Genomic DNA, 12,009 nt, shown 5'->3' with positions numbered 1-12,009 from the left:
GTTACCTCTGAAACTTTTTATAAACAGTTAAAAGTTAATATCTAAAGTAGAACTCCTTTACAAATTGAACTGAAGAATATATACTCTAAGATTTAATTTTAACAGTTTCAGTAAAGCACTCATACCCGAAAAAAAAACAAAAAAGCAATTACAATTCACGTGTGCAATTCTGTGCTCCATATGCATTTAAGCTTTATATTGCTTTTTTTCACCCTCAAACATGGTCATGCTTTCTTTAAATGCTGTGTCATTCTAAGCAAAATATGAATGATGTGTTTGATAACACATCAATCTTCATTTTATGCCATTCTTCACTACTTAGTTCAAGCCTTCCTTACAACTAAAATAGTATAATTCTGATTACAGAATCAATTTCCTCTCAAACCTTCCGATGATAATCTTCACTACAACAGTTTAATGGCTCACTACCACTCATTACCATAAACCTACTGCAATGTGAGCTAAAAGAAAAAATAAGCCAGAAGTGCCTGACGTATTTGAATGTCCAATTCAATACATTCAGATTTTAATGTTTCAGAGCATATTATTTTTAGCATTTTAAAAGCCTAAAGCAAACATATTTAACTTCAGTTGCAGTATAAGTACAGTATCTCACAAATACTACTACACTGTTGCAAGACAGGAAGTAAAAAAAAAAACAGATAACCCCGAGAGATACATCTTTGTCACTCTGCCTGTTGTCATACAAGAACCCTGCACGGCTACTAACAGGATTATTTCTGTTTCAGCAATACTAAACAGATGCCTTGACCATCCTTTTCCTTCACCCAATCATAGAATCACAGAATGGTTTGGGTTGGAAGGGACCTTAAAGATAACCTCATTCCAACCCCTCTTGTCACAGGCAGGGACACCTCCCACCAGACCAGGTTGCTCAAAGCCTCATCCAGCCTAGCCTTAAACACTTCCAGGAACAGGGCATCCACAGCTTCTCTGGGCAACGTGTTCCAGTGCTTCACCATCCTCACAGTATCCCTCCTTAAATCTAATCTAAACCTACCCTCTTTTAGTGTAAAACCATTCCTCCTTGTCCTATCACAACACCCCTTGACAAAGAGTCCCTCCCCAGCTTTCCTGAAAGGTCGCTATAAGATCTCCCCAGAGCCTTCTCTTCTCCAGGCTGAACAAACCCAACTCCCTCAGCCTGTCTTCGTAGAAGTGCACCAGCCCTTTGACCATCTTTGTGGTCCTCCTCTGGACTCATTCTAATACTTTAACGTCCTTCTTGTTCTGTCCAACAACCCACTGTCCAGTTAAGTGTACACATTCTAGCAAATATATAAGAACTTACTCAAAGACCACTTTCCTTTCATGTACAAGCCTAACTTATTTATAGAAAAAGCATAATAGTACATAACTGATTAAAACCCAATAGTGTAATTCACAAATTATTTTTACAGAGAGCTTTCTTTTTGAAATTTCCTAAATTCTAATGGCTGGATTTTTTATTTATTTATTTATTTTTTATTCATAGTAATATTCTTCACCCTTATTGATACTCTTCTGGCATTTCTGCTACAATTTTCTAGGCTTAAAGTAAAATGAAAACTACAAACCATGACAATTGCATCATAGCAAGACTAATGAACATCCAGAACAGTTGCAAACTTTAAATCCACCATAAAGATCTGTCATGTGAATGAATAAAATAATACCAAATCATTAGGTTGCCATTTTTAACATAATCCAGAGGGAGAAACAAGGAGAGAAAGGACCATTGTTTACACAGGTATTGCTTGAGCAGAGGACTGAGGATGCTCAAAAATGCTGGATTCCGATGCAGGCTCTGAAAGGTTGAATATTGCATAGTGCACAGATTTTCATGCCTGTTATCCCTCAGACCCAGGTACAGACCCCTATCAGACCCTATATTCCCATCTTTTTAATCAATGGCTTTCAGTACCTTTAGTATCCTTTCCATTTCCTTTCTTATTTCTCTGCCATAACCTGCTTTTTATACACAATTTTGCTCACTTTTTTCACTGTTTTGAAAACTGATGGCAGTATTTGCTTCAGAAAAGTAAAGACCTACCATGACACAAGCAACGATCAGTTAGCAAAGCAACTAAATTTATTAAATCCACTTACTGCATTATCTCACAAGAAAACATTCATAATAACACACCTTCAATTCCTACCTGCAAGAATATGTTGTCTCCCCTCCTTTGAACACCTTCCCACAGAGCTGTGAGGTTTCACTCTGTTGTAGTTTCTCTAGAAATGTATCTGGGTCTTCCCCAAACAAGTAACGTTCCAGGGGGTAGAGTATTGCTGCCTGAACCATTTCTTCTTGTTTCTCCAGCAGGGGGTCCATCTCAGCTGAGTAAATATTTGGCACATGTTTTGCCAAGCACTGTAAAAACGTAGCTTGGAAGTCGAATCTTTCGTCACACCACTGCAAGAAAAGTATACCCATGGATAAGCATAAAGAAATACATACAGAAAATGGGATTAAGCAGTTCTACTGTGAATCCAGAATTCTTTTCCATATCAGAAGTCAGTTCTGTGAGCAATAAAACTCAAGAAAGCATGGTTTCCCAAAAATTTCCCTGTTGCTCACCTTTCAGTAGCTACCACAGTAACCTCTGTTTTCTTGAAGTCTTCTGTTAAGGATACCATGAGGCAAAAGTTGGCAAGTGCTATGCTACTGTGGAGCTACCAGTGTACTTAATTAATTTTCAACTACATGCATGTCTGCAGCCCAGCCAATACACAAATCTTGATGTTTGTTCAGCTGCCAGCAAAAGGGAAGAGCAGCAGCAGAGGCCTCCCTATCCTAGCTGGGAAATAAATCTGGGATTTGTTCCTTAGCCTGCTGATAGCCGCAAAACATATCCAATTGTCTTTGAAATTGTTACACTTCAATAAAATTCTGTTGGAACTGCTCATCAGGGTTATAAAGCTACTGAGGGAGAAAGAAACACAACTGATTTTAGAAACTGAATATCCTTGGGAAACCAGGCTGAAGAAGTGAAATTGTATTTTAAGAGAAGAAACATACTTACATTAGGAAAGTTAAAAACCTCAGGCCAAAATCTAAGACCCTAATTTCACATGCAACTACTCTAGCTCTCCAAACAGCTCTCTCCAATTGATGTATTCATCCATCAAGTCTGAATATTCTTTCACATTATTCCCATTGTTTAGAAACAGTGCTTCCCCCCCATCCCCCTTCAAATCAGATAACAAATTCACCCATCCAGCCTTCTAAGGACAAACTCTTTTCATATACAACCTTGACTTATCCCCAAAGACTTTTTTCGGAAGAAAAAATATATATGCAACTTCACAAATAGCTCTAAGGGGAGCTTCCTCTAGGCCAGCAAGTAGAAAACGAGCAAAGCAACCACTGAAGAGTTTGGACTGGAGGGAAACCTCAAAGAAGCTGACCGTTCAACTTTTTTTAAAGGACAAAAATGCATGACATTATATACAAAAGGCAAAAAATAAAAATCTGATTTCTGACTTAACATAAAACCTACATCAATCGAATCAATGGATTGACCCCAGCATCGACAGAGATAAGGATTAAATACCAGATGTATAGATCTACAGCTCTCTGGTCTGCTACCTGCATAAGAACAGTTCTTTAACACCGAAAAAATAAATTAAACTGCAACAGATGCAGTCCAAAGTACTGCAACTCCAGTACTCTTAAAGCCAGATCTGCAAAATATCGTACAGAAACTGCATTTGTTTTCTGAAGAATTGTGTGTCTACCTGGTACAGACAAGTACAAAAAAAACACTACACGAAATCCAAACCAAAGAAACAGAAACAAGGTATCAGATTAAGACTGCCTAGCTTTACAGTAATATCCACTACCCACTGCTAATCTGTCAAAAGAGATTTGTTCTGTGTTCTAATCACATGAAACATTTGCTTTATGACTTGAATAATAAACACTATTCTTCTAGTATGTTTAGCTTTAGCCTGAGGCTTCTACCGGTATTTTGGCCACCAATCTACCTTAACATTACCCCAAGGTAGTTCATTATTTGATTTATCACAGTGATCCTTGAACTGCAAAGTTATGGAAGAATGCATGGCAGACACGGATGGAAGAGAGAAGCCACAGACGATGAGATGACCTGGTTACTGCATCTGCTCCTAAATGGAGCTGGGGATGGTGACCTCTCAGCACACTGTTTTTCCAAAGCACAAGAGACTCCCAGCCTGCTGCTCTTCTGTCTTAATAAGCGATGTTCCCAAGAGATGCTGTAAGTTTAGCTTCTGTGTTGCTGGAACAAACACATAATAGCTCCAAGAAACATGGGGCTAAGCTTTCCTGAAAATCTGCCAGAAGTGTAGAGTGGGTTCTCACAGCCCAACTCAAAAACATTTCAAGTATTCCTACGCAAAGCTTTTAGTTCTATTTAAATGTTCTTTGGAGAATGGAAGACAGGAAGTAGGGAACGAGAGGAAAGAAGGGAAGAGAACTCTCTCAAGTGGGCTGGTTGCCTTCTGGTAAAGACATTAATTTATATTCAACCTGTACATCATCCAATAAATAGTCGTCATGTTCAGAAAGAGAAATAAGAATATTCTTTCTTATTTCTGAAAGCTGCACAAGGCTAAATTTCAATCTATCCCATTCCTTCTGTGTCTCCCAGGAGAAGTAAATTTTTTTTACGATTTCTTAACTGACCATATATTGGCTGTTGAAGAGGAAATAAAATACTGTATCATCTTAAATTAATTTCCTCCCATCATATGGAGTGAGGGGGGCTGGAAGTCTCTAAAAGCCCAAGAAACGTGCAAGCCAGCTGCAGGCAGAAAGCAGGCGCTCCTTGCAGCTCTCCACCCAGCACTGGCGCGGGGGGTCCCGAGAGGTCGTGTGCTGTCGTCTGCTCATTTTTAGGAAAACCTACTTGAAAAAACAGACAGGCCATAACATGGAACCATGTGGGCACTGATATGACCCAGAAATAAACCACCAAAGCCAACCACCAGAAGGAGCTAGGGGAGAAACCATGGCAGGAATGCAATACCAGCATCCTTGGGGAGACAGCAAACCTGCATGGCACCCATCAGGTGCTGCTAACAGCAGGTCGATGCCACACTTGGGGACCTGACACCAGTGAAGTGTGTGTCAAAGACACTCCTTGCCTCCTCTCTCCTCCCTTCCACTTTGCCTCTCTAACCTTCCCCAGCCCCGTCTCTTCTCCTCCTCTACTCACTTGCTCCTGTCGCAGCCACCTTTCTGAGGATGACAATTCTCAAACTGTGAGAAAAAGGGAAGTGATGGGAACCGGGAGCTGAAAAAACACGTTTCTTGAATGTGAATAGTTGTGTCAAAAGAGCAGAGATAACATCCATTTTGTCCAAGTCCAAGCAACTGAACTACTCTGTGTAACAAAAGCAGTAATCTGTAGTCTTAAATGACCTTCCAGAAGATTGTGATTACAGAAGTGATACCTTACAATAAAAAAAAAAAAATCTTCAGCAGATCATCCCTTATCCTGTATCAAAACATGTCCTCCTCCATGAGGACAAACTACTAATATGCCTTTCATATGTATAAGCACACAGAGAATTGACCAATGTCAATTCCAGCCAAACATGCGGTTTTGTCCTACATCTGAAAGGGCAGTTTGCGAGCTTTTTCCAAACAGAAGGATCACGTTAGAAAAGGTCAGAGGATGAAGAATTCTGTTTGCCTACAAATACTCCTATAAAAAGAGCAGAATATCTGTCATTTTGAATGCATTAGTTTGTGAACACCACAAATGACAGGAATGAGAGCTAACCAAGTATGCAGTGAGAAGGGGAAAAAAAGGTAAACTCTTTCAAGTCACTTTTCACCTATAGATCAAGTGTCAAATGAGATTTCACAGCACTATGAGAGAATTTCTCTGTCATTGCAACAGGCTTCCTACCTAGTTAATTCAGTAGCCATCACCTCCATGACAGTTTGTTTTCCATTCTGAGCACAGTTCTCTCTGAATTCTCAAGTCTTTTTCAAACTAATCATTTGCATTTGGCAATACCATAAAAACCAGCCCTACTTTAACTGCGCTGATTGACACGCTGGTCTTTCACTGCATAAATTTCAAGACTACATTTTTAGAAATATGCGTTAATGTCATCAGTGAAAAAAAGGAATATTAGTACTTAAAAATATTGAATAGCACATTTTGAAGGAACAAACATTGCCAGTAGCACAAACTAAAAACCATACCTGGTCCAATATTCCAGCTTAAAGAAGCAGACAAAAAAAAAAGCCTAGTTTGTGCACAGCGTAAGTCTGTGAAGCAAGAGATGGCAATACCAGCTGCCTGTCAAAACAGCAGGCTCAAGCAGAATTTCAGAAGTAAATGTATAAAATGTTGGGAATGTGCTAATTTTGAGCAGGTGCCATCCAACAGAAATACCAAATGTAAAAGGCTGTTTTACTTCAATGCATAGAACAGTTGGTACTAAACAGATTAGCAAAACAACAGATCCCAGAAAACTTCGAATCTGACAGTGTCTGTCTAATTAAGCAATCATGAAAGACGCTTCAAAAGCATAAACAGGCAGAAGTTCTCTAAGTGTGCAGACCACTGAAAATTGCCTTTGAAAGCAAACTTTAAGAGATTCTTAACTAACATTTTCCTGTAAGGCTCTGGTTTTAAATTTTTAGATCAACTTTTCCTCCTGTTTATTTTAGTTTAAAATTATCAGTTTTCTAACACACTGAAAATAAGATCCAACTGCAGCGTGGAACACCTAAGCACTTTTTTAGTAAAAATAACAAGGAGACGAGGCAACCAATTTCAACTTCAAAGATACGTATTCTCCAAAAAAGAGGCTTCAAATAAGTACAAGAAACCAATTAGCAGATTTGTTCTCCCCTGCCTCAAGTCAAATTAAAAGCTGTTAGGTGCAGAAGTTCTATTATCTCAGGAAAAAAATAAAAGATTGTTCTTCCTGATTTCATTTTTGCAGATCCGTAAAGATAGGGGATGAGTAATGATAAACAAGACAATTACAATAAACAACCCTGAACACATCATGAAGCACAAAAACATCAAAATCATCTCATGTCACCATACCATGTGTCCAATACAAAACTGTTGAAGTACCAAACAGATTATACAAATGTCAGCTTGCAATAATTTGCACTTAATCCTTATATTCAATTGCTGGAAACAAACCAACGTACTGTATTCTCCAGTAGCCTGTACATACACAACTGTAGTTCTGTCCAGCGTACTATTCAAATAGAAAAATTTCTCTTAAAAAAATGGGAGGGGGACGGACAGGCACTCAACACTGCTCAGGGAATGAAACTGGAAGATGACCAGTGTTGTCATATTAGCACCATGTTGTTGTTCACAATGTGTTTCATCTACTCTCACAAAGTATAGCCAGTGGGTTAGTGGAGAATCTAAGCTTTAAAAAAAAGTTCTGAGTTCTGCTTAGAACTCAATTACAAAACATCTGCTTTCTGACACGTCAGTAACATGCCCCCTTTACATAACACAGCTGGGAACCAGCCACGCACCAAACCCCGGCCTGCTCTGGATATCAGTAATTACACTGAACGCAGCAAGTCTGGTTTCAAAAGTTACTTTCTATTGGCACAACACAGGTAACATTCAGAATTATTTAACACTGTCCTAACAAAACATCCACTCTGACCTGAAGACATGAAAGAAGTGTTTGATCTCTACATTCATTTAAACTTCGGCCCCTGAGCCAAAGCAGGGTGCCAATTAATGTTAAAAGATGCTTTAATGATGCAGGTGTTCACCCACTGGGAACGAGACTCTTAATAACAGTGCAGAGTACTAAAGCCTGGTCTACAGCAGAACCTACCTCGATTCCTGTAGTATCCAACACCTACCGGATTCGCAGAACTACCAGAGAAACAGAATCAACCAGCAGCACGATCAGTTACTGTTTCAGCTGCTGGACAGCTAAAACCAATGTCACCTTCAGGGTGTCACCTTGCAGATTTGGGCTGTTCAACCTCTCCGACTCTCACGTGGCACTTTTAAATCACGCTCATTTCCAAACTCGCACGAGCGCAGCTTCAGTTCCCTGGGATAAACACTTGGATGCAGACAGGCACCCAAGCAGCTATTTCAAGTGAAATCATGGCCTGTAGTTATCTATCAAACTGCCTGCCAACTGGACATGCTAGCTTAAACAGGCTGCAAAATTAGCAGGCTACTACCAAGTAGGCTCCACAGGCAAAACAAAGTAGCAAGAAACTAGAAATAATTCCCATGTCTTTGAGACGTGGAATCTGAACACCTTTCACATTCCCAATTTTTGGGTCAGACCTGACTTAGGCTGATAGCAGTGGATAATTAACATAGTAACGTGACAAGAAACAGGAATTCTATACTAGATATTAAAGCAAAACAATATGTACAACAAATACTTTGAAAAAAATAATTCTCCCTAGAAAAACAGCAAAATCATATTTGCAGAGTTATTTGTAGTATTCTGGAAGAGGCTTTAAAACAGAACCTTTTCTTTAAGTTCTGTCTCTTCATCTAACAGACTCGAGATCCCTTTGTTTCTAGAGAAACAAAGACAAGGCTTTGTTCCTTTCCTTGTTTGATTCTTAGCATCCATGCCGTGGTCTCCTATTCTCTGGGGAACATAATATCTACCAAATTTCTTAGCACCAGACTTAATTTCAAAAACTATAGCCACGGTGGATATTTATAAAGTAGCAATTCCATTTGGTATAGTTATGTTGGGGTGGGGGATTTATTTATACCAGGTTTTTGTATTAATTCCTGTGTACTCAGACTTGTGATACATTCATTCGATTTTTCCAAACATCATGAATTAATTTTAAGATCCATTGTAAATGTACTTTTATTCTGCACTGAATTAATGTGCTACAGAATTCAGATGAATCCATCAATATTCAGCACCGATAACGCAGCACCTTTCAAAACAATCTGTTTATCCCTAGCTTCTCCAGTGCTTTGGGATCCAGAAGCCACTTAGGCAGTCGCAGGCTATCAGCAACATCCACTCGCAGCTCCGCTCTCCAGGAGACACATACCTCTCGCAGCAGCATACAGCAACCGTAACTTGAGGAAAACTGACATACCTTCACAATCACAGTTCACTTCTGGAGTAACAAAAGGCACAAAAATTACCAAGAAATACGAGCAAACATGAAAGCAGACAAGGAAGGAAAAACCACAGCGTTGCTCAATGCCACAACAAAAAGGAAGCACTTCAATAGAATACTAAATACATAAGGACACGGGCAGGACCTTGGCGATGCTCCAGTTACCTGTCGCAACTTCACAGCCTCTGCTTCGTGGGCATGCTAATACGCTGCACTGTTCTAAAAGCAGTGGTTTGGACTACGTGCAATTTGGAGATACGCCAGTTTACCTAGCGATGATGTTTTAAACTAATTTACCTTACATAAATTGATGTAAAATTATATGGACACGTCATCGAGTGTTAACCCTGTTAACTCTGTCCAGGAGAGGTCAGATTTAAAACTGAAAGAAGTCACTGCAACTCCAACATAAGACATCTGACAGACACTTTATTAGTCTCAAGAAATAACCTGCATACGAACATCCACTCTCTATTAGTACTTGAGTACAACACATCTACATACACAAGGCTCCTCACATGCACTCTCTCAACTACATAATAGCTTTGAACGATATAAAAAGATCTGAAATACTTTAGAACACACAAGTGCCTGTGCTTGTATCATGCTTTGCTTCATGAATTTAAAATGAAAAATCACGTTACTTTCCTGACTTTCAAGGAGATACCCTAATAAAAAAGCTTTGCTCTTCCTTTACATCGCTATCCCACTTACAGCTACATTTTATATATAAATATTGACTGATGACAAAAGACTTCTGAAAAAAAAATCCCTTTTCTTCACAAGTATTACCGAGAAGGTACTCATAGATCAAAAATTGAAGATTTAGTATGAATGGAAATCTTTTAAGTATTTTAATACCTAAACCCTGGTGATATATTCCAGAGAGCAGCCACCAAAGCAGGTAGGAGTCAAACTGGAATTTGCTTGGAATACAGATGGACAAACAACCACAGGGCTGGATCCAGCCTGCACAGCAGGCTTTTATTTGGCCACTGGCAATGCCTGCTAGCCAGCTACTAGACGAGCCAAGTCCAGCCCATCAGTCAGACAAGCAAACTGGGGATGCTGCTAGGAACAGAAAACTAAAGGAACTGAAGTTTGGGTAACAGGGTTTACAACTAGGTCAGTGCCAGTATAGCAAATGCAGCTGTATCTTTTTCAGGGACAGCTCAGCTCAAGAAGCAATACAGCCACTACAGAAAAGAAAAAGGCACAGATGGGACCTTTAAGACTGCGACAGTGCAGTGAAAAACCAGCTCAGGTATTCCCAACTACCATCACCCAACCAGAAGAGTCAGAGTTAAGTGCACAGGCTAAACCACAGAGTTGGGCTGGGTGCAGAAGCGCTGGTTACCTGAGTCATCCCCATCCATGCCAGCCTCAGGCTGGCTCCTGCAGAACCATTCGGGTAATTCTGCACTGAGCACCCAGCGTGCCAGGAAGGTTTACTAGTCTAAGTGTCACACAGCCACATGTAACCCAGCACCACAAGCACCACCTGCCTCAAAGCCGGAGATGAGAAAGAAGAGCAAAAGTCTTTCTGACTGTACTGACACTAGGACAGATTTGATGCGTTTGGTCAGGCTTAAGCCACTCCATTCAGCCAGCTGCGTCTGCTTGTGATCCTTGCACCACAGCAAAAGGACATTTAGACCAACTCTATGCAGTGAAAACATGAGTCAGAGACGATATGTTAGTTCCATCTAACTAGTACCACCTTGAATACAGCAGTAAACTGGACACACTGCTTCCAGATTGCAGCTGTCTCCGTCACAACTATAACCATGTCTGCAATCTGACTTAATAAATGCTGTCAGACCCCATTTAAGTCCAAATCCCTAGCTCTGCTTTCCCCTTAAGATAATACCCCCACCCCATACTCACTCAGAAAATTCCTGCAGTTCACTAGGACATGTGGCAAGCAATGGAGCCTGGGCAGTCACCTGCAATGCCAACAGACTCCCTTGGAACTTGAAATCATAGTTCTGGCACAGAGACTCTCAATTAGCTGAAACCACATAAAAACTAAGACAACTGAGTGGACCAGTATCAACTCTGAACAACTGAGGAGTTCTTCAACATCTTTCCCTGTACTCTTCATGGCACCAGTATTATCAGTTTCATTCGTTGCTGGGGCTAACTCAGCCTCCTATATTCCCAAATAATGCAATTGCATATTGCAGATTGCATATTGCTTTGCCACCAATTGTGACAATTGCCCTCAGTACATCTCTGACTATATGGGGCTCTCAAGCTTAACAAGTTCCTCAACTCAGGTTTCATTTTTTGACATTATAATTCAAACAGATTACATTATTAATAGTTTAAAATCAAGCTGTTTATAACGCAGAAAAAAATCCACACGTTGGTCTGTTACAGTCACAAAATACAGTTCTCTTTAGGAACGGCTCTGGAGGCACAGACTGCATCCCTTGGATTTGATCCTTACAATTCTGAGGAAAAGTAAGATGCACGATGGTTGGTGGCTTAGCACTGCTGCCCACATGAACAGTTCCCTGAGTAACTTCCTATTTACATCTTCCTCCTTTCACTCACGGTGGGCAGTGCTAGGTTAAAGGTTGGCCCAGACGATCTCAGAGGTCTTTTTGACCTAAATGATGCCATCATTCTACAGGCTTCCCTGTGCTCAGCTTTTCAGTATCCCGAGTTTCAACACTGTACTAAATATTCAGGTTATTTGTTGCTCTTATCGGAGCAGGAGAAAGTAACATAAAATGTAAGATTCCCTATATAAATTCAAACTTTCTGTTAGCAAATTGACAGCCACCAGGTTTTAATCTACTTTAGCAGGAGCGTTTGCAACAGTTACAGTTACTTTGCAGGGTTGTAAAGGAAAGCCCACATGGCCCTTTACCTATTACCTCTAGACAGATCAATGC

General features: G+C 40.1%; 1 protein-coding gene across 4 annotated transcripts in view; it reads right to left on the bottom strand.

Annotated features, from left to right (window-relative positions):
• UBR1 (ubiquitin protein ligase E3 component n-recognin 1) overlaps positions 1 to 12,009 on the bottom strand; it is a 69,446-nt gene that overhangs the window by 53,782 nt on the left and 3,655 nt on the right. For all 4 annotated transcript variants that reach the window (XM_080595924.1, XM_080595923.1, XM_080595921.1 and 1 more), the window contains one exon: positions 2,160 to 2,416. In XM_080595924.1, the coding sequence (XP_080452050.1) occupies positions 2,160 to 2,416 (257 nt within the window). The remainder of the gene's footprint in view (positions 1 to 2,159; positions 2,417 to 12,009) is intronic.

This window comes from Anser brachyrhynchus (genome assembly GCF_964034855.1).
Source record: "Anser brachyrhynchus genome assembly, chromosome: 5".
NCBI classification, from domain to species: domain Eukaryota; kingdom Metazoa; phylum Chordata; class Aves; order Anseriformes; family Anatidae; genus Anser; species Anser brachyrhynchus.
Note: the sequence above shows the minus strand (reverse complement) of the source record. Positions and strands in the feature narration are given on the sequence as shown.